The 22,853-nt window shown below is 54.1% G+C and overlaps 2 protein-coding genes across 3 annotated transcripts in view; one reads left to right on the top strand and one right to left on the bottom strand.

Annotated features, from left to right (window-relative positions):
* dpp3 (dipeptidyl-peptidase 3) overlaps positions 1 to 18,183 on the top strand; it is a 57,345-nt gene extending 39,162 nt beyond the window's left edge. For both annotated transcript variants that reach the window (XM_063036115.1, XM_063036114.1), the window contains exons 11-18: positions 2,869 to 2,981; positions 4,039 to 4,131; positions 5,315 to 5,374; positions 8,329 to 8,453; positions 9,679 to 9,799; positions 11,616 to 11,795; positions 13,044 to 13,206; positions 17,275 to 18,183. In XM_063036115.1, the coding sequence (XP_062892185.1) occupies positions 2,869 to 2,981; positions 4,039 to 4,131; positions 5,315 to 5,374; positions 8,329 to 8,453; positions 9,679 to 9,799; positions 11,616 to 11,795; positions 13,044 to 13,206; positions 17,275 to 17,420 (1,001 nt within the window). In that variant the 3' untranslated portion in view covers positions 17,421 to 18,183. The remainder of the gene's footprint in view (positions 1 to 2,868; positions 2,982 to 4,038; positions 4,132 to 5,314; positions 5,375 to 8,328; positions 8,454 to 9,678; positions 9,800 to 11,615; positions 11,796 to 13,043; positions 13,207 to 17,274) is intronic.
* Positions 18,184 to 20,910: 2,727 nt separating this feature from the next.
* LOC134339521 (E3 ubiquitin-protein ligase pellino homolog 1-like) overlaps positions 20,911 to 22,853 on the bottom strand; it is a 32,935-nt gene continuing 30,992 nt past the window's right edge. The window contains exon 7 of the mRNA XM_063036116.1: positions 20,911 to 21,591. Within this exon, the coding sequence (XP_062892186.1) occupies positions 21,019 to 21,591 (573 nt within the window). The 3' untranslated portion in view covers positions 20,911 to 21,018. The remainder of the gene's footprint in view (positions 21,592 to 22,853) is intronic.

Raw genomic sequence — 22,853 nt, 5'->3', positions numbered from 1 at the left:
AATTGTTGATGTCGATGTTGGCTTTTAGGACGTCTTTGAATCTCTTCTGTTGTCCGCCTCTTTTACGTTGGCCTTCTTTAAGCTGGGAGTAGAAGATTTGTTTCGGCAGATGTTCGTCTTCCATCCGAGCAACGTGACCGCTCCATCTTAGTTGGTTCTTGATGACGTAGGCTTCAATGCGTGTTGTTTTTGCTTCATTTACCACGCTGACATTGGTTCTTCTATCTTCCCAGCTGATACTATTTAGAGAACCTGTCAACCTCCGCTCTAAATATACTGACTGGGCCTCAACCCTCTGGCTGAAGAAATTTCTCCTCATCTCTGTCCTATTCCGAAGCTGTGCCCTCTGGTCCCAGACCATTGGAAACATCGTCTCCACGTCCACTCTTACTTGTCAGTATTCGGTCGGCTTCAGTGAGATCCCCTCCTCGTTCTTCTAAACTCCACGGGTACAGGCCCAGAGCCATCAAGCGCGCCTCGTACGTTAACCCTTTGTCTTCTGGGGCCATTCTGGTGAACCTCCTCTGGACCCTCTCCAACGCCGGCCCACCCTTTCTCAGATTAGGGGCTCTAAACAATCGGGGAGTACGCACAGAAAACAGAATCGGAGAAAGGAAAGATTAAAACTACGAAGAATGGTGACCTAAATATTTAAATCTAATTGTTATTTAAGACTCAACTCTTTGGTACATGGTTAACGTGCCAAAGTTTAAAGAAATGTTTAGGGTTCTGTAATTATTTTATAAAAACTTGCGTAGGAGTGCTCTTTATAGAATCTTGTAGCAGTCTTGGGGATGTTCAGAAGTTCAGAGTATATTTACAACCATATACGAGCTTGAGTTTTTATATACGCACGTATACGAGCTTGAGTTTGTATATACGTGCATATACGAGCTTGAGTTTGTATATAGGCGCATATACGAGCTTGAGTTTGTATATACGAGCGTATACGAGCTTGAGTTTGTATATACGAGCGTATACGCGCTTGAGTTTGGACTCCTAACAGGCAGCCACAGAACTAAGAAACCCAATAGGAGGAAGAAGACCGTCAAACACCTGACGTGCAGAAAAATAAATAAATCCATCACGGGTAAAGCCCTCCCAAATATTGAGCACTTCTACATGAAACGTTGCCGCAGGAAAGCAGCCTCCATCATCAGAGATCCCCACCACCCAGGCCGCGCTCTCTTCTCACTGCTGCCTTTGGGAAAGGTGATACAGGAGCCTCAGGTCCAACACCACCAGGTTCAGGAACAGTTATCACCCCTCAACCATCAGGTAGAAGGTACAGGAGCCTCAGGTCCCACACCACCAGGTTCAGGAACAGTTATCACCTTTCAACCATCAGGAAGGAGGTACAGGAGCCTCAGGACCCACACCTCCAGGTTCAGGAACAGTTATTACCCCTCAACCATCAGGAAGGAGGTACAGGAGCCTCAGGACTCACACCATCAGGTTCAGAAACAGTTATTACCCCTCAACCATCAGGTAGAAGGTACAGGAGCCTCAGGACCCACACCACCAGGTTCAGGAACAGTTATTGTCCGTCAGCCATCAGGCTCCTGAACCAGAGGGGATAACTTCACCCAACTTCACTTGCCCCATCACCGAAATGTTCCCACAACCTCTGGACTCACTTTCAAGGACTGTTCATCTCATGCTCTCGATATTTATTGCTGTTTGGTCACTTAGCTGTCTTCTGCCCTAGTTCGGTGGCCTTTCACTGAACAGCTATTATTCGATAGACGTGTTGAGTATGCCTGCGGGGAAGGTGAGTCTCGGGGTTGTCTATGCTGGTGTACATGCACTTTGATAATAAACTTACTTTGAACTCCTTTGAACTTTGAAAAAGTGAGCAAACAACGCTCGCAAAAGCAGGTCCACAGCCGCGAAGCCGGTCGTCACTGACGCTGAAGGCCATTCACCGGCGTTCCGACCCCGTACAGGAGTGTGGACAGATGAGGCTGATTCAGGAGCCTGTTAAAATCAAAGTGTACCATTCTGATATCTTTCCTTTATCCACTGATGATGCAAAATAAACTGATAAGAGGGACTGTTCTCACCTCCAAGTGATGTTTACTAACCACATAGAGCAGGGGTCCCAGCCTGCGGGCACCATGGTTAACGGTAAGGCTTCGCGGCATTTAAAAAAAAAGGGTTGGCAACCCCTGATTGAGAAGAGGGAACCTCAGTGTGGTTTTGAACTCGGCTGGTGGCTGCAAAAAGGCTCCAGGTCACTTAACAGCATGGTTGCATAGCATTAGCGCCAAGGCTATCACAGCGCCTGCGACCCCGGGTTCAATTCCCGACGCTGCCCTTAAGGAGTTCGTACGTTCTCCCCCGTGGCTGCGCGGGTTTACTCCGGGCGCTGCGGTTTCCTCCCACAGTCCAAAGACGTACCGGCTGATAGGTTTATTTGGTCACGTGGGGTGTACGTGGGGCATCATTGGGCCAGAAGGGGCTGTCCCTGTGCGGTATCTTTAACGGGATAAGAAACCTGGAAATTCCAGGGGGAGAGCACCCGGGGTCGGAATCGAACCTGGATTCCCGGAGCCGTGGGGGGCATCGGCACTACCTGCTGCAGAAGCCGCGGCCCAAAGAATACAAAGCCCACATCACCCAAGGTGCCACCGCGGAGTGTGTACCAGCAGATGTCTCCTAACCTGTCGAGTTCATTACTGGGTCAGTCGTTCCCTTCCACACTGATATCAGGGGTGGGAGATGGGGGTTTATGGTTCTAATCCGGCCTCCCGCCCCCTCAGCTCCCTCCACTCTGCAAGGCTCATTCCCTCGCTCCCACTGGCACCTTGCCTTGGAAAACTCTGCTCCCGTGCCCTTGTAACCCACGGTGTCCTTTCAAACTCACAGACGACGAAATCCGGCAGACGGTGGGCTTTAAAAACGTCTCGCTCGGTAACGTGCTGGCAGTGGCCCACGCTACCCAGAAGGAGAAGCTCACCTTCCTGGAAGAGGAGGACAAGGTCTGTACATGTGTGTCCCTCTCCCTCCCTCCCTCCAGTGTTTGTGTGTGTGTGTGTGTCCCTCTCTCTCTCTCATGTCTGTGTGTCCCTCTCCCTCCCTCCCTCCAGCGTTTGTGTCTCTTTCTCTGTCTCTCTCTCTCTCTCATGTCCATGTGTGTCTCTCTCTGTGTGCGTGTCTTTTTCTCTCATGACTGTGTCTCCCTCTCTCTCTCTCTTTAGTGTGTGTTTGTGTGTGTATGTGCATCTCCCCCTCTGGTGTCTGTGTGTGTCTCACGTCTTTGTGTTCGAGTGTGTATGTCTCTCTCGTGTGTGTGCGTGTGTCTTTTTCTCTCTAGTGTCTGTGTGTCTTTCATGACTGTATGTGTGTCTCCCCCCCTCGCTCTTTAGTGTGTGTGTGTCTGTAGCGTCTGTGAGTGTCTCTTTAGTGCCTATGTATGTGTCTCCCTTTCTCTAGTGTCTGTGTGTCTGTCGTGACTCTGTGTGCGTCTCTTTTGTGTGTGTCTGTGTGTGTGTCACCCTGTCTCTCTTTAGTGTGTCTGTGTGTGTGTTTCTGTCTCTCTGTCTCTCGTATCTGTGAATGTGTCTCTAGTGTGTCTGTGTGTGTGTCCGTCATGACTGTGTGTGTCTCTTTAGTGTCTGTATGTGTCACCCCCTATCTTTTGTGTGTGTCTCTCTCCCTCTCTCTCTCTAGTATCTATGTACGTGTGTCTCTAGTGTCTGTGTGTATGTCTCCCTCTCTCTCTAGTGTCTGTGTGTCTGTCGTGACTGTGTGTGTCTCTTTAGTGTGTGTGTGTCACCCCCCTCTCTCTCTGTAGTGTGTGTGTGTATGTGTTTCTGTCTCTCTCTCTCTGTCTCTAGTATCTGTGTATATGTGCGTCTCTCTCTCTAGTGTCCCTGTGTGTGTCTCTCTCTCTTTAGTGTCTGTGTGTGTGTGTCTGTCTCTCTATATATCTATTTGTTTGCTTTCTATGTTAGGTGACTCCTGTACCCCCAGTCCAGAGCTGAGGCCGTTCTGCCCCTCGGGTGCCTTGCTGACCCTGTCTCCTTCCTCCCACAGGACCTGTACATTAAGTGGAAAAGCCCCTCCTTCGAGGTTCAGGTTGGCCTCCACGAGCTGCTGGGACACGGCAGTGGGAAGCTCTTCGTTCAGGTCAGTGGGCATTTTACAGAGGAGTTACACCACCCCCCCTCCCTGTCCCTCTCCCCATCTCATCCTTCCCTCCTGTAGGCCGAGACTCTCCAGTCGGGCTGGAGGTGGAAGGTGGTCCCTGCCACCAGGGGCAATGTCCCCAGTCCCCACGCGTCGATCTTCCTGAAGTGATTAGGGTTCCTGCCCTGGGCTTTTCCAGGAACAGAGGGGGGAGAGGGTGTCCTCGAGGTGGGTAAGGGGGAGAGGAGATCCTTGTCGAGGCGGTTGGGTGGGAGATGAACCTACTCTGAGGGTCCTTGTCGAGGTGAGTGAGGGGGAGATGATCCCACCCAGGGGGTCTTTGTCGAGGTGGATGGGTGAGAGATGATCCCACTCTAAGGGTCAAGGTGGGTGGGTGGATGATCCCACCCTGGGGGTCCTCGTCGAGGTGGGTGAGGGAGAGAGGAGCCCACCCTGGGGGTCCTTATCGAGATGGGTGAGGGGGAGAGGAGCCCACCCTGGGGGTCCTCATCGAGGTGGGTGAGGTGGAGATGATTCCACTCTAAGGATCAAGGTGGGTGGGGAGGAGAGGAGCCCGCCCTGGGGTTACCTGTCGAGGTGGGTGCTGGGGGAGAGATGAGAGGAACCCATCCATGGGGAACTTGTCGAGGTGGGTGAGGGGGAGAGGAGCCCTCCTTGCTGAGGTGGGTGGTGGCGAGGAGCCCGCCCTGGGTGTGGTTGTCGAGGTGGTTGGGGAGGGAGGTGTACGAGGTGGGTGGAGTACAGGGCCAGAGACTGTTCCCCCAGACCGAGTGCGGCTAATACAAGGGGGTATTATTTTAAGGTGACGGGAGGAAAGTGTGTGTGTGTGTGTGGGAGGGTGTGTGCGGGGGGTGTGTGTAAAACAGGTCACAGTCACAGAGCGACACAGTCAGTGACCACTATTAGGTACAGGACTGGGCTGTAGCCCGTCCGCTTCACGGTCCGACGTGTTGTGCGTTCAGAGATGCCCTCCTGCACACCGCTGTTGTAATGGGTGGTTGTCTGAGTTACTGTCGCCTTCCTGTCAGCTTGACCCAGTCCGGCCATTCTCCTCCGACGCCCCTCAGTAGAGGAGCCCTCCTGGAGTGTCCTCATGAGGGAAGGGTTTGAGACTTTGGTATAATCTCCTCTTCTCCCTCTTCCCACCCCCCCCCCCCCGCAGGACGACAAGGGGAAGTTCAACTTCGACACGGCCCTGGTGAATCCGGAGACGGGCGAGACGGTGAGTGGCCGCGCCAGGGTCCCCGGCTAGACGCCGGGCGAGGCCCGTGGGGCAGGGAGAGGCTCTTTGGCCCATCACAGGCTGGCTAGCCCTCGCTGTAGCTGGCTCTTTTCCGACAGCCATGTCATAAGAGAAAAATTGTGTGGGGTGGCAGGACAGGACAGCATTTGCAATGCTTTTACCGGTGAATCGGAATCAGGGTTACTATCGCTGGTGTGAAATATGGTTTTGAGGCGCCTTTGCCCCTTGTCAGTAGAAACAGTTCCGCCGGGCCCAGTAGCTAAGCCACACGTGGAGGCCAAGAGTTGGACTTGGTTGTCAGAGGCTGTTCGAGTCACACGCCATTTGGAGCACTTTGTAGGTAGTGGGAGCTTATCCCCACTACCACCCCTGACGATGACAACCTTCGGAACCTTATATAATCCGTGCAAAGACAGAGCAAAAAGTTAGTCAGGTTGCGTTCATGGAGTTCAATGTCCAGTCAGAATTAGATGGCAGAGGGAACAAAGCTGATCCTGACACGTTGAGTATGTTTCTTCAGACCCCTGTACCACCTCCTCGATGGTAGCAATGAGAAGAGGGCATTATAACCAGATAACAATTACAGCACGGAAACAGGCCATCTCGGCCCTTCTAGTCCGTGCTGAACTCTTACTCTCACCTAGTCCCACCGACCTGCACTCAGCCCATAACCCTCCATTCCTTTCCTGTCCATGTATCTATCCAATTTAACTTTAAACCACAACATCGAACCTGCCCCAACCACTTCTGCTGGAAGCTCGTTCCACACAGCTACCACTCTCTGAGTAAAGAAGTTCCCCCTCATGTTACCCCTAAACTTTTGTGCTTTAACTCTCAACTCACGTCCTCTTGTTTGAATCTCCCCCACTCTCAATGGGAAAAGCCTATCCACATCATCTCTATCAATCCCCCTCATCACTTTAAACACCTCTTTCAAGTCCCCCCTCAACCTTCTACGCTCCAAAGAATAAAGACCCAACTTGTTCAACCTTTCTCTGTAACTTAGGTGATGAAACCCAGGTAACATTCTAGTAAATCTTCTCTGTACTCTCTCTATTTTGTTGACATCTTTCCTATAATTCCTATATTATGCAGGTGGAGTTGTGGATAATGAAGTAGGTTTTCAAAGCTTGCAGAGAGATTTAGGCCAGTTAGAAGAGTGGGCTGAAAGATGGCAGATGAAGTTTAATGCTGTTAAATGTGAGGTGCTACATTTTGGTAGGACAAATCAAAGTAGGACATACATGGTAAATGGTAGGGCATTGAAGAATACAGTAGAACAGAAGGATCTAGGAATAATGGTGCATAGTTACCTGAAGGTGGAATCTCATGTGGATAGGGTGGTGAAGAAAGTTTTTGGTATGCTGGCCTTTATAAATCAGAGCATTGAGTATAGGAGTTGGGATGTAATGTTGAAATTGTACAAGGCATTGGTGAGGCCAAATTTGGAGTATTGTGTACAGTTTTGGTCACCAAATTATAGGAAAGATGTCAACAAAATAGAGAGAGTACAGAGAAGATTTACTAGAATGTTACCTGGGTTTCATCACCTAAGTTACAGAGAAAAGTTGAACAAGTTGGGTCTTTATTCTTTGGAACGTAGAAGGTTGAGGGGGAACTTGATAGAGGTGTTTAAAATTATGAGGGGGATAGATAGAGTTGATGTGGATAGGCTTTTTCCATTGGGAGTGGGGGAGATTCAAACAAGAGGACATGGGTTGAGAGTTAAAGGGCAAAAGTTTAGGGGTAACATGAGGGGGAACTTCTTTACTCAGAGAGTGGTAGCTGTGTGGAACGAGCTTCCAGCAGAAGTGGTTGAGACAGGTTCGATGTTGTCGTTTAAAGTTAAATTGGACAGCTATATGGACAGGGAAGGAATGGAGGGTTATGGGCTGAGTGCAGGTCGGTGGGACTAGGTGAGAGTAAGCGTTCGGCACGGACTAGAAGGGCCGGGATGGCCTGTTTCCGTGCTGTAATTGTTATCTGGTTATTAAACTAATTCAAAAGGGAAGCATGGGAGTCCAAAATCTGTGTCTAACTATGTGTTTTACTTCGCGTGTCATGTGGTAGCGTGATAACATAAGCAAGGCACGATTTATACGTATGACCCATAATGAATTAATTAAACCAGCAAGAGTGCTTATTTAAACAATATATTCACAATGGTACTGATATGAAATAAGCAACAGAGGGCATGACCGGGGCGAAGGGGGCAGCGGGTGGTTCTTAATGATGGACGCCGCCTCTCTGAGATAACGCCTTCTGAAGATGTGCCCGACGCCGGGGAGCCTGGTGCCCGTAATGAAGCTGGCTGAGTTTACAGCGTCCCACGGCTTTTTCCGACCCTGTCCCCTGGCCCCCACCCCCCGCGCCAGACGGTGATGCGACCAGTCAGAATGCTCCCTGCTGGACAGCAGGGTCGGGGGGGCGCAGTTACGAGATCAGAGGTGGTCACTCAATACTGAGACGTAGAGAAATTTCCTCTCGCCGCGGGTGGTGGATGTGTGCGATTCTCTACCTTTCGGAGATTTTTTTTAAAGAAAGGAGGGGAGCTTTGTTCGTCACGCGTGCATCAAAACCCGTCGTTTGCGTCCACAGCCGGTGCGGTCCGAGGATCGTGCTGGGGGGGGCAGCCCGCAAGGGTTGGCAACATAGCCCGCCCACAACCCGCTAATCCTGACCCGTACGTCTTTGGGACGTGGGAGGAAACCAGAGCACGGGGAGGAAACCCACGCGGTCACGGGGAGAACGTACAGACAGCGGCAGGACCTGAATCCCGATCTCCGGCACTGTAATGCGTTACGCGAGCCGCTGAGCTACTGTGCCGAGTCTGTCGGTGGGAGGGGGGGCCTAGTTCACACCAGATGCGGGCAGGTGGTGCTGATGGTCCAGACCCTCACCTCTCTTGTTCTAACCCCCCCCCCTCCCCTCAGGTTAAAAGCTGGTACAAGCACGGCGAGACCTGGGACAGCAAGTTCTCCACCATTGCCTCCACCTACGAGGAATGCCGGGCCGAGTGTGTTGGCTTGTATCTCTGCCTCAACCGGGAGATACTGAAGTAAGTTTGCCGAATGGCCCGATTATAATTTATCTAGAGATGGAGTGTGAAACAGGCCACACTGCTATTTAATTCAACCGAGCTGAAAATGCTTTGTTGATGATTTTCATCCGTACTCAGTGCCTGAGGCCTCTCGCTTGAATTGTCCAACGATAATCAGCCAGCTTTGATGGATTCCAGTTGCCCTGATACCATCGCCCCGTGGTCGTAATGTCCTGGTGAAATCTTTCACCCGTGCTCGTCACTGACAGCGCCAAGACTGGCAGGGAAGAATTCTAAATGGGAATTCAGGAAATGAATCTTTAGTGACATGTTACACTTCCTGTTGCATTCCGTGGCGAAGGACGTAGAGTTTCCTTACGGATGGCGCCGGAATTGAACGCTGAACTCTGGCCCTAAGTTTAGATTTAAGAGATATCCCGGTGAGCCCACACCGGCCAGTTACACCCATGTGACCATGTAACCTGGTATCCTGTACGGGAACCGGGTCTCCCGGAGGAGACCCACATGGTCACGGGGTGGAGATGTACAAACTCCACACAGACAAGGAATTGAACCTGGGGTGTTTCTGCCATGGCGTGATGCCACCATGCCACCTGTAGGGGGCACTGTCTTGCAAAGATTTGTGCACATGATGGAGCTGGCTGATCTCCCCCACATCCCTTCTCCCACCTCCCTTCTCCCTCCCCTCCCTCTCTCTCCCCCCACCTCTGATTCCCTCCCTTCCTCCCTCTCCCCACCTCACCCCCTTCTACCCCAACCCCCCTTCCTTCCTACCTCCCTTCTCCCAGCCCCTCTGCCCCACCCTAGCCCTCTCATCCACTTCCCCTACCACTGCTCCACATCCTCCATGGACCCCACCCTCAGTCCCTCCCTACTCTCTGCCCCCTCCTCCCTCGGCCATTCGAACGTGCCTGATCTATCCACCCTCTCAACCCCCTCTCTCCTGTTTTCTCCCCGTAACCTTTGATTAATCAAGAGCCTCTCTCCCCCGCCCCCTACTTTAACGGTGCCCGTCGACCTGGCTTCCATAGCCGTGTGTGGCGGCGATTTCCACAGGTTCACTACGGTCTCGGGGGGCGCGTGAACAAGTGAGGCCCGCGATCAGCCCTGGTGATGTGTACAGAGAGACGGGCTGCGTACTCCCAGGGACGACTTCCCTCTGTGGAATGCCCCGGAATCGGCCTTCCTCACGGCCTCTCGCTTCTCTCCCGCTGTGTTGTAGGATCTTCGGCCACGAGGGGAGTGACGCCGACGACGTTATCTACGTGAACTGGCTGACGATGGTGCGGGCAGGAGTGCTGGGCTTGGAGTTTTACACCCCCGAGAACCAGAAATGGAGGCAGGTGAGAAACACCGACCATAAGACATGGGAGCACAACCAGGCCATTCGGCCCCTCAAGTCTGCTCCCCCCATTCCATCATGGCTGAACTGTTATCCGTCTCAACCCCACTCTCCTGCCTTCTCCCCGTAGCCTTTGAAATGACCAACCTCCGCTTTAAATATACCCAACGACCTGCCCACCACAGCCGCCTGTGACAACGAATTCCACATTACGTACCCCATAACTGGGTTGCCAAACCAGCAGAAATGGACCACCTAGTTGGAGTCTGGATTACTGGAACTAAGAAAGTTTTATTAAAGAAATAAGTAACACAGTATTCTAATAGTAAGGATATAAATGCAACAGGTTAGCAATGATAAAACACATGTACACAGAACTAGGATAATAGGAATCAATCAAGCTCTATCGCAGTCTAGGGGTAAAATGATGTGACGCAGAGTTCAGTTCAGCTGAGTACAGTTCACAGTAATCGCTGTTGTGCCGTTGGAGAGAGAGAGAGAGATAATGATGATATGCAAATTCTGATTCAAACAGACCTTTGATATTCCTCGCAGTTAGCTTCCGGGCGAGCCCTTTTAATATCTTCTGAGGTCACCGACTGTGACCCTTCCGTTCAGGATACGATCGTTCTTCCGCGGTGAACCCGGCACCCAGGCAAGGGCGGACACACACACCAGGTTCCCGCCGATCGTACCTTTTCACCCTGTGAGTCTATGGTCGGTCCCGCGACCAGACCTCCCAACTCCCACCCACTTGTGGGGGCACACCGCACTTCCAGGATCTCGTTATCTCGTGATCTCGTGGGGTATTTTGTGCCTTAGCGAACCTGTTCCATTTATCCCCCTGCTGGGGTATCGCCTGTCCGTCAAACTTCAAACAGTTCAGGTTCAAAGCAATCGGTCTGTCAATACTCAGAACTGTCTCTTTTCGTTAATCTCTCTTCTCTCTCGTCAACATTTTGAACGCTTCTCTCTTTGTCTCTGTTATCTCTCTCATCAGCATCAATCTTCTGATAACTTGGTTTCTCGTCACACACACATTCGCTGCCCCCTCCCTCAAGAAACTCCTCCTCGTCTCTGTTCTAAAGGGACGTCCCTCAGTTCTGAGGCTGTGCCCTCTGGTCTTAGACTCCGTAAGACCGGAAGACAGGAGTGGAATTAGGCTGATCGAGTCTGTTGCGGCGTTCAATCATGGCTGATCCATTTTCTCCCCCCTCCTCAACTCCATTCCCCAGCCTTCATAAGACCATAAGACATAGAATCAGACTTAGGCTATTTGGCCCATTGAAATGGATTCCTCCACTACAGGAAACTGCCTCTCCTATCTAGGCCTTTCAGTGACGTCACCCCTCATTCTTCTAACCTAATCTTCTAAACTCCAACGAGTACAGTCCCAGAGCCATCAAACGCTCCTCATATGATAACCTTTTAATTTCCAGACACACACACACACACACCCTGTTGTAATCGGGAATGCGATCTCCAAACAGCAGTAGAAGCAGAGAAATCTGGAACTTGTAAGTATGAGGTTTGGGTACTTGAGGAGAAATCTTCAGGGGAAGATTAGGACCCCTAAATGAAGAGGGACGGTGGGTTAGTATATTTGCAGACGACACGAAGTCCAATGGAGTTGTGGATAGTGTAGAAGGTCGCAGCGGGACATTGGCGGGAGGGGGAACTGGGCTGAGAAGTGGCGGATGTAGTTCAATTTGAGAAACGTGTGAAGAGAATCACTTTGGAAGTTTGAGCTTGAAGGTGGAGAGAGAGACTCACTCACTCACTACCGGTTATCATTCCCCTCGCTCCCCTCGCCCCAGGCTCACATGCAGGCTCGCTTTGTCATCCTCCGGGTGCTGCTGGAAGCTGGCCAGGGCTTCGTCACCATCCGGCAGACCACCGGCGCCGACGGCAAACCGGACGCCATCATCACCCTCGACCGCAGCAAGATCGCCACCGTCGGCATGGCAGCCATCGAGGCTTTTCTGAGGAAGCTGCAGGTGGGTGATCCATCAACCTCTTCCACCTCCCCACCCCACCCAATCACCCCTCTCCACTCCTCTCCCTCCTCCCCTACTCTCCTCTCTCCTCCTTCCACTCTCCTCTCTCCTCCTTCCACTCTCCTCTCTCCTCCTTCCCCTCTCCTCCTCCTTCCCCCCTCCTCCTCCTTCCCCCCTCCTCCTCCTTCCCCCCTCCTCCCCCTTCCCCCCTCCCCCTTTCCCCCTTCCCCCCTCCCCCTTTCCCCCTTCCCCCCTCCCCCCTCCCCCTTTCCCCCTTTCCCCCTCTCCCTTTCCCCCTCTCCTCTGCCCTTTTCCCCTCCTCCCCCTTTCCCCCTCCCCCTCCCTCCCCCCTCCCTCCCCTCTCCCCTCCCTCCCCCCCTCCCTCCCCCTCCCTCTCCCTCCCCCTCCTCCCCTCTCCCTCCCCTCCCCTCCCTCCCCCTCCTCCCCTCTCTCTCCTCCTCCTCCCCTCTCCCTCTCTCCCCCCTCCCCCCCCCTCCCCCTCCCCCCCTCTCCCTCCCTCCCCCTCCCCCTCCTCCCCTCTCCCTCCCTCCCCCTCCCCCTCCTCCCTCTCTCCCCCCTCCCTCCCCCTCCTCCCCTCCCCCCTCCCTCTCTCCCCCCTCCCTCCCCCTCCTCCCTCCCCCTCCTCCCCTCTCCCTCTCCCTCCCTCCCCCTCCTCCCCTCTCCCTCTCCCTCTCTCCCCCTCCTCCCCTCTCCCTCTCCTCCCCTCTCCCTCTCCCTCTCTCCCCCCTCCCCCTCTCCTCCCCTTCCCCCCTCCCCCTTTTCCCCTTCCCCCCTCCCCCTTTCCCCCTTTCCCCCTCTCCCTTTCCCCCTTTTCCCCTCCTCCCCCTTTCCCCCTCCCCCTCCCTCCCCCCCCTCTCCCCTCCCTCCCCCTCCCCCCTCCCTCCCTCCCCCTCCCTCTCCCTCCCCTCCCCCTCCCCCTCCCTCTCCCCTCCCCCTCCTCCCCTCTCCCTCCCCTCCCCCTCCTCCCCTCTCCCTCCCCTCCCCCTCCTCCCCTCTCCCTCCCCCCTCCTCCCCTCTCCCTCCCCCTCCTCCCCTCCCCCTCCCCCTCCTTCCCTCTCCCTCCCTCCCTCCCCCCTCATTCCCACAACCACCCTCAGTGCCCCTGTCGCTCGCTCAGCCCCGATCCGCATTGCCTTTGCGCTGTCACGGGGGATCCCCAGCCGATGTCCCGCCGTTCCCGCTGCTGTGCATTTCTGCCTCCCGCTGACCGGCTCCCCCCACCCTCAGGTGTACAAGACGACGGCTGACGTGGAGGCGGGCAGGGCGCTGTACGCCAGGTACTCGGAGGTGACGGACGCCGAGCCGCAGAGGTTCCTCACCCTGCGGGAGACCGTGCTGCTGCGCAAGGAGGCACGCAAGATGTTCGTCCAGGCCAACACTCGGATAGAGGGTAGGCCCATCCCACTCCCCTCTACCTGCCGGGGGATGGAGATAGAGTGAGGGAGGGTGGTCCTTCCCCTCATCCCGGAGGGGAGGGACTGGATGAGATAGGCGTGGGGGGAGTTGGCTGGGAGGGAGGGACAGTTTCTCTATCGAGAGGGTAGGGGCGTGTCCTCAGTGTACTCGTCTGAAATCTGAATCCACAGAACCCTCTGCTACCTGGCCCTCTTTTCCGCGGAGATTCGGTGGGTTTGGACAGGTGCTGTCCTGCATTCGGGCTGTCATAGCCTGGGGGTGGCGGTGAGGATAAGCTCCCACTACCTATCAAATGCTCCCAGTGTCGTGCAACTCAGATAGCCTCTGACAACCAAGTCCAGCTCCCGGCCTTCACCTGTGGCTTGCCTACTAAGCCCGGTGGAACCATTTGACAGGAGAAGGGGCAAAGGTGGGTTACTGGCACTTTAAAACCAGTCGCTTCGGGTGGATGGGGCTCGCCAGCCGTGGTTGGCAGCTCATTTTGGAGAAGGAAAACTCTGATCTCGAACCTCCGCTGCTGAAGACTATACCCACTCAGGGAGGGAAGGGCTTTGAGAGGAAACCCTGAGGCAGAAATCCGGACCAGGAGACCCTAAGACAGTCCTACGTCGAGTTCAACACTGTCTGGCGGCAACTGGAGCCAAACCGTATTGGTCTCGGCCGTCCCTCTGGGTTCATCAGATGCGTGGAGGGGGGGGAGCTTGCTACACGGGCAACAGTTCGCTCTCTGTATCGTCCTGCCCCGGCCTGCGTGTCATATAGAAAGCTAGGGCACAACGTCCATGGTCGGAGGGCCAGTGTCCTGCGTGAGACTCCTTCTGTCCCTTCCCACACAGTCAAACAGCAGAGAAACAGGCCCTTCAGCCCACATAGCTCATGCTAACCCATAGCAGATTTAGGACCATTAGACCATTGCGTCAGCTCCACAATTTGATCGCCATTTATTTTCCCTACACGTCCCATTCCTCTGCCTTTTCCCCGGTAGCCTTTGACACCTCTACTAATCTAGAACGTGTTAGACTCAGCTTTAAATACACCCTATGGCTGGGCCTCCGCAGTCATCTGTGCCAACGAATTCCACAGATTCACCACCCTCTGGCTAAAGAAATTCCTCCTCATCTCAGTTCTCAAAGGACACCCCTCTATTCTGAGACTCAACCACTATAGGAAACATCCTCTCCGATCCTCCTTTCTTAAAGAGTGGAGTAACGTTTGCAATTTTCTGGTCCTCTGGCACCATGCCAGAGTCCAATGATTTTGGAAAGATCATTACTAATGCCACCACAATCTGTAACGCTACCTCTTTCAGAACCCTAGGGTGCAGTTCCTCTGGTCTGGGTGTCTTGTGTACCTTTAGGTCCTCCAGCTTTTTGATCACCTTCTCTTGTGTAACAGTAACTGCACCCACCTCTCTTCCTTGGCACACTACATCATCAGGCATATCGCTGTTGTCTTCCACAGTGAAGACTGATGCAAAATACTCCCTTAGTTCATCAGTCATCTCCCTGACCCCTGTAATTATTTCTCCTGGCTCATTTTCTACCGGTCCTATATCCACACTCATTTCTCTTATTTTTGCCATACTTGAAAAAACTTTTATTATCCACTTTGATATTATTTGCTAGCTTGCTTTCATACTTCATCTCTTCTCTTCTAATGATTTTTAAAAACTTCCCAATCCTCTATCTCCCCACTAATTTTTGCTTTGTTGTATGCCCTCTCTTTTGCTTTTATAGCCATGGTTGTACTATTTTACCATTTGAGTATTTCTTCATTTTTGGAACACATATGCCCTGCATCTCCTTCGTTTTTCCCCGAAACACACACCATTGCTGCTGTGCTGGAATCCCTGCCAACAGCTCCTTCCAATTTACTTTGGCCAACTCCTCTCTCATGCTACTGTAATACTGCTACATCAGACTCACCAAATTTCAAGTTGAACTCAATCATAATGTGATCACTGGTTCCTAAGGGTTCCTTTACCTTAAGCTCCCTAATTGCCTCCAGTTCATTACATAGCACCCAATCCAGTATAGTTGATCCTCTCAACACACATCAAAGTTGCTGGTGAACGCAGCAGGCCGGGCAGCGTCTCTAGGATGAGGTGCAGTCGACGTTTCGGGCCGAGACCCTTCGTGAACATTGACCTCTCAAACAGCTAATTAGCGGAAGTTTGAGAACTCAATGTTCACGAAGGGTCTCGGCCTGAAACGTCGGCTGTGCCTCTTCCTAGAGATTCTGCCTGGCCTGCTGCGTTCACCGGCAACTTTTATGTGTGTCGATTGAAACTCCAGCATCTGCAGATTTCCTCGTGTTTGCGTACCTGATCCTCCAGTAGGTTCAATGACAAACTGCTCTAAAAAGCCATCTCGTAGGCATTCAACAAACTCACTCTCTTGAGATCCATTACCAACCTGATTTTCCCCAATTGACCTGCATGTTGAAATCTCCCATGACTGCCATAACATTGCCCTTTTGACAACCTTTTTCTCGTTCCTGTTGTAACATGTGGTTCACCTCCCAGCTACTGTTGGGAGGCCTGTGTATAACGTCCTTTTTACCCTTGCAGTTTCTTAACTCAACTGGCAAGGATTCAACATCTTCTGATCCTATGTCACATCTTTCTACTGATTTAATGCCATTCTTTACCAGTTGAACCACACCAACCCCTCTGCCTACCTTCCTATCCCTCCGATGTAACGTGTAACCTTGGACATCCAGCTCCCAACTACAACCAACCTTCAGCCACGATTCAGTGATGGCCACAACATCATACCCAACAATCTGTAATATTGCAACAAGAACACCTGCCTTATTTCTTATACTACGGGCATTTAGATACAACACCTTGAGTACCGTATTTGCTAGCCTTTCTGATTCTGCATCCCTAACGATTTGATACTTAGCCTGTTGGCTACAACTGGGTCCCGTCACCTTGCCTGCCCTTCCTGACAGTCTGTCTGCACACTTTTTACCATCCATCCTGTCCTGAGCCCCTTCACCTTATATTCCGTCTGGGGTAGCCTCCAACCTGATGGCATGAACATTGACTTTTCCAACTTCCGCCAATGCCCCACCTCCCCCTCGTACCCCATCCGTTATTTATTTATATACACACATTCTTTCTCTCTCTCTCTCCTTTTTCTCCCTCTCACTATACCCCTTGCCCATCCTCTGGGTTTTCCCCCCTCCCCCCTTTCCTTTCTCCCTGGGCCTCCGGTCCCATGATCCTGTCATATCCCTTTTGCCAATCACCTGTCCAGCTCTCGGCTCCATCCCTCCCCCTCCTGTCTTCTCCTATCATTTCGGATCTCCCCCTCCCCCTCCCACTTTCAAATCTCTTACTAGCTCTTCCTTCAGTTAGTCCTGACGAAGGGTCTCGGCCCGAAATGTCGACTGTACCTCTTCCTAGAGATGCTACCTGGCCTGCTGCGTTCACCAGCAACTTTGATGTGTGTTGCCGGAGTCCCTTCACTCCAGTTCCCACCCCCCACCCCCGGCCAAATTAGTGTAAACCCTCCCCAACAGCTCTGACAAACCTGCCCGCGAGAATATTGGTCCCCCCTCGGGTTCAGGTGCAACCCCGTCACTTTCGAACATGTCACACTGATCACCTTCTAACTCTGACTCCTCGTCCGTCTTTTCCCTCCGGCCCTGCCGAAGGTTCTCGGCCCAAAAGCATCGACTGTTTACTCTTTCCCTGGCTCCCCCAGCATGTGTGTGTGTTGCTCGGATTTCCAGCAGCTGCCCATTTTCTTGCTCTGAACACAAAGGCGGGCGGGTCCAGGGGGCTATTGGCGAAAATGCAGGAAGTTGGGACAGACAGGCACAACCTTTCGGTGGATCAGGCAGCGTCTGCGGGGAAGAAGGTCGAGTCCAGGTTTCGGGCCGAGACCCTTCATCGGGATCTTTCGCTGGGCTCTGGAAACGGGTTAGCATTGCCCAGTCGGGCCAAAGGGCCTGTACCCGCCCTGCGAGTTTCGCCCTGAGAGAACTTTCCAGAAGCAACCTGGTAAATGGGGTCTCTCTCTTTCTGAAACAGGAGGGGACGTCCAGTTGCAGAACTACGAGTCCTCGGCGGCAGGCCTGATCCAGTCCTTCGTCGAGCGCTTCGTGGAAGGCGGCGAGGAGCTGGAATCGTGCCTGAGGGATCTCTCCTGCTCCGATTCCAAACACTGGGACTGTTGAAATCGGCCACCACCCCAACTCCCGTCTACCTCTTCCCGGGCAAAACAAGTTTCCGATGAATGTAAATTCTACCCCCCCCCCTCCAGTTTAATCCTTTTTTTAAAAAAAAAATTTGATTTTGTAGGCAGAGGTAGAGCTTTGTACTCCAAAGATTTGAGCCTACAGGATTTGTTTGAATGAAGAGGGTCTTTAACTGAGTTAACACAGTGTAGGCGAGTGCTAGCTGAGAGTGCCCTCCCCCCTCCCACCCACCCTTTTCTAACCGAGCCTCTGCCCTTAACATCTGGGGTTCGAGATACGGGGAAACAGTCCGCCGCAAAATAGCGGCGCGCGCGGTCCCGGCCAGATCCGAGTTCAGAACTGCGCCCCAGCCGTAGACCTGCTGATGCCGAGGACTGGCTTTTGAGATGAGTGCCGGCCCTATACGGAACCGGGTTCTGACCCGGTCCGAGACCCCCGAACGGGCTTCCTGACTTCGCCCCCCCCGCCCCCCCCCGCAGAAGCCGAGGCCCACCTCGGGGACCCCCTCCCACACCCGTGATGGCAGCGGCTCACTGCGTCCCAGGTACCGGGGTGAGCAAGGGCCCTGTGGTTATTGTTCTTAAGGCCCAGCTTAACCCCCACCCCGCTGCTCTTCCCCCTCCCAACTTAATCGGAAGTCCTGGTTGCTCTGTCACGGTTGGGCAACGCAGTCTGGCCGGTGAGGAGGATTTTTTTTGTGGGGTGGGGCTTTTTGTTTTCCTTGTACTACAAATAAAGTGTCCTTCAGATTAACGGTGACGTGTGTTGTGTCCTCCAGGGAGGGTTTTTGGGGGGGGCAGGGTTGGTGTATATATACACACACACAGTCTGGGATTTATATATTTTTAGAGATTTTATTAAGCAGGGAACAGGCCTACCATTCTCCGCCACCCAGCAACCCCTCCCAGCCTAAGCACGGGACAGTTTACAACCATCAATTAGCCCACTAACCGGCACGCCTTTGGACTGTGGGAGGAAACCAGAGCACCCGGAGGAAACCCACACGCACAGGAGAAGGAGCGTTCAACTCGCCTACAGCGGACGCCGGAATTTTCCTCAGAAGCCCCGAGCCGTGACAGCGCTACGCCGACGGCCGTCCCACCAGGGCGCCCCCACGGATAGCGGAGGGCTTCCGTGCCTCGAGGGGAAGAAAGCAAAGCGCGCGTCGCTGCGTCAGTGGCCATGCAGGGGAGTAGCGGGTGAGGGTGGATGGGCAGGTGGGGGGGGGGTGGCGAATGGAGTTGGGAGCTGATCGGTGGAAGAGTTAAACAGCCAAAGAAAGAGGAACCTGATTGGAGAGGAGAGTGGACTGGGGGAGAAAGGGAAAGAGAAGGGGTACCAGAGGGAGGTGAGGGGCAGATGAGATAAGGGGTGAGAGGGGAACCAGAATGGGGAAAGAGAGAAGTCTATGTTCATGCTAAAAGTTTGGAGGCCACCCAGATGGAAAACGGGGTGTCCCAGACTTCAATTTCTTTTGCTCGAAATAATAACTTAAGGAAACACAACGGCAGGTCAGGAAGTGTATGTGAGGAGGGAGGTAAAACGGCCAGCGTTTCAGTTCTGCGATTCGGCAAGCAAACGTTCGACACTAATTACACAATGTAGTCTCTTAGCACGGCAAAAGGCCCTTTGGCCCATCGAGTTGGTGGTGACCATTGACTTCTCCATTTTATTCTCCCGGTGTGTGGGGATGGGGGACGGTTAGCACCTCTGGTGAAGGGGCTTGTCGAGTCCATTCTGGGGCGGCTCACTCACCTTTGGGCCCCACCGGACACTCGGCTCTCACCCGCGGCGCCAAGTAGCGGTCTGCACGCGTCAGCGGCCGCGCCCCGCTACGCTGCTGTGACAGGCAGGCTAAACCAGGGTGAGTAAGGGTAACCAGCCTCAGATCCCGGTGAGACAGGGACGTGCCTGTTGTCCCAGCGGGCAAAGTCACCTCCGGCGGACTGGGCGGGCGAGATCCAACGGGAAGGACGACGGTGCTACAACACCCCGTGGAGAGCGAAGGGCGCGACGAGGCACAGAAGACGTCACGGCCATCCACTGCAACCCAGGAAGACCCCGGTTCGCAACAGAAACTAGAGAAAATCTGCAGATGCCGGAAATCAAAGTAATACACAGAAAATGCTGGAGGAACGCAGCAGGCCAGGCAGCATCTATAGAGAAGAGTACAAAGGCTGATTTATACTTCTGCGTCTCCCAGTCTGCGTCGGGTCTCGCCAATATATAAAAGGCCGCATCGGAAGCACCGGACGCAGTACACAGAGTAAACTGTCCCCACCGCTTTGCTGAACACCTACGCTCTGTCCGCCAGAGAAAGTAGGATCTCCCAGTGGCCACACATTTTAATTCCACATCCCATTCCCATTCTGACATGTCTATCCACGGCCTCCTCTACTGTAAAGATGAAGCCACACTCAGGTTGGAGGAACAACACCTTATATTCCGTCTGGGTAGCCTCCAACCTGATGGCATGAACATCGACTTCTCTAACTTCCGCTAATGCCCCACCTCCCCCTCGTACCCCAGCTGTTACTTATTTTTATACACACATTCTTTCTCTCACTCTCCTTTTTCTCCCTCTGAATATACCTCTTGCCCATCCTCTGGGTTTTCCCCCCTCCCCCTTTTCCTTCTCCCTGGGCCTCCTGTCCCATGATCCTCTCATATCCCTTTTGCCAATCACCTGTCCAGCTCTTGGCTCCATCCCTCCCCCTCCTGTCTTCTCCTATCATTTCGGATCTCCCCCTCACCCTCTCACTTTCAAATCTCTTACTGACTCTTCCTTCAGTTAGTCCTGACGAAGGGTCTCGGCCCGAAACGTCGACTGTACCTCTTCCCAGAGATGCTGCCTGGCCTGCTGTGTTCACCAGCAACTTTGATGTGTATTGCTTGAATTTCCAGCATCTGCAGAATTCCTGTTGTCTACCAGAATCATGAAGCCTTGCGCGGGCGGGTGTGTGCGCACGCGCGACGTGCCCGAGTTGCAGATCGACGCAGACACACCAACGCACAATGCTCACAATGCCCGTAGGTTACGGCGTCGAGTTGACGCACAAGTATAAATCGGCCTCAAACAGTCGACGTTTCGGGCCGAGTTCCAGTTCCTGAGGACTGGAAGAGAGAGAGAGAGGTGAGAAGTTGGGTAAGAAGGTGGGGAAGAGGGGAGGACGAAGTACAAGGTGGCAGGTGAGAAGTTGGCGACGCGTGTTCGCACCGCTGGACCCTGACTGCTCGAGAGCGCGGAGCGGCCCCCGGGGCAACTTCTTCCCCACTTCGAAATCCTCCCACACGGGGTCTCCTGTCTGACACAACATGGCGGTCAGCAATCTCCCACCCGCCCCAGGTTCCTCATCAGCACGCCAGCGTCAGCCTGCCACAATCTGTTACCCAACAGGGCGTGCATTTGAGGCGAGGGAATGAACTCAAAATGAGAGATTTACTTCTAAACATTAGATATACTTTTATTTTTTTTTAGAAAAGAAAACGACAGGTGGGTTTGCATAATAACCTGGAGAGGTGGGGGGGGGGAACGAGGCGGGGTGGCGGGTGCTCCCCATTAGGAGGGTCTCTCTGCTCAGTCCAGCGGTCCCTGGTAGATCAGCTTGACGTAGCCCTTCTCCCCGGTCAGCCAGGTGCCGCAGAAGGGGCAGGCGGCGTGGAAGGCGTGCGTGCCGTGGGGGAGCGGGATCCGCGACCAGTACCTGACCGTGCTGGCCGAGCAGACATGGCCGCAGGGGCAGAAGGCGTGGCTGGGCGGCCCGGCGTCCAGGTAGGAGCCGGCCTCGCAGCCCATCCAGAGCGGCACGTAGGGCCCCACCCGCCGGCACAGCGGGCACTCGCGCTCCTCCAGGCCGCCGCCCGCCTCCTTGCGGCAGCCCCAGCCGTGGTAGCCGTGGACGTGGCCGCAGCTGACGTAGACCCAGGGCTGCTGCTTCTCGATCACCTCCCGGCGCGCCAGGCTGGGGAAGGCCAGCGTGCGGAATCCCACCGGGCACTGCGGCCGCGCCGCATTCACCTCCTGACGCAGCGCCTCCAGGTGCTTCAGCGTTGGCGCACGCTCCAGGCCCGGGGTGCTGCGCCAGAGCAGGGTGGCCCCGCACAGGTCAATCAGGGAGCCGTCCTGCAGGACGTTCGATTCGTTCTCCACCTGGGGAAAGCGAGAAAGAAGAGTAAGAAAGTCAAACCACTCCATCATGTCTCCTGACGCTGTAAACCTCCCTCCACACCGTCCCATCACACACTCCCAGAGTCAGACACAGAGTGAATCTCCCTCCACACCGTCCCATCACACACTCCCGGGGTCAGACGCAGAGTGAAGCTCCCTCCGCACCGTCCCATCACACACTCCCGGGGTCAGACATAATGAAGCTCCCTCCACACCGTCCCATCACATACTCCCGGGGTCAGACACAGAGTGAAGCTCCCTCCACACCGTCCCGTCACACACTCCCGGGGTCAGACACAGAGTGAAGCTCCCTCCACACCATCTCATCACACTCTCCCGGGGTCAGACACAGAGTGAAGCACCCTCCGCACCGTCCCATCACACACTCCCGGGGTCAGACACAGAGTGAAGCACCCTCCGCACCGTCCCATCACACACTCCCGGGGTCAGACACAGAGTGAAGCTCCCTCCGCACCGTCCCATCACACACTCCCGGGGTCAGACATAATGAAGCTCCCTCCACACCGTCCCATCACACACTCCCGGGGTCAGACACAGAGTGAAGCTCCCTCCACACCGTCCCATCACACACTCCCGGGGTCAGACACAGAGTGAAGCACCCTCCGCACCGTCCCATCACACACTCCCAGGGTCAGACACAGAGTGAAGCTCCCTCCACACCGTCCCATCACACACTCCCGGGGTCAGACACAGAGTGAAACTCCCTCCGCACCGTCCCATCACACACTCCCGGGGTCAGACACAGAGTGAAGCTCCCTCCGCACCGTCCCATCACACACTCCCGGGGTCAGACACAGAGTGAAGCTCCCTCCGCACCGTCCCATCACACACTCCCGGGGTCAGACGCAGAGTGAAGCTCCCTCCACACCGTCCCATCACAATCTCCCGGGGTCAGACACAGAGTGAAGCTCCCTCCGCACCGTCCAATCACACATGTCGACCTTGTCAAAGGCCTTGCCAAAATCCATGTTGACATGTAGTCCTTTCCTTCAGGATCTTCCCTGTTAACCTCGGAAGTTTAAGATTGGTTGGACAACGCACAAAGCCATGCTCACTATTTCCTTATCAGTCCCGTCTTTCCAAATACTCATATATTCCACTCCCTTGGAATTCCTTCCAATAACTCTCCCACTACTGACGTCAGGCTCACCAGCCTGGCTCGTTCTCTAACTGTCCTCCGGCACCTCATCCGTGGCTCAGGGTGCTTTAAATTCCTCCTTTGC

Source organism: Mobula hypostoma, chromosome 30, assembly GCF_963921235.1.
Source record: "Mobula hypostoma chromosome 30, sMobHyp1.1, whole genome shotgun sequence".
NCBI lineage: Eukaryota > Metazoa > Chordata > Chondrichthyes > Myliobatiformes > Myliobatidae > Mobula > Mobula hypostoma.
This window is presented reverse-complemented; position numbering and strand designations above follow the sequence as displayed.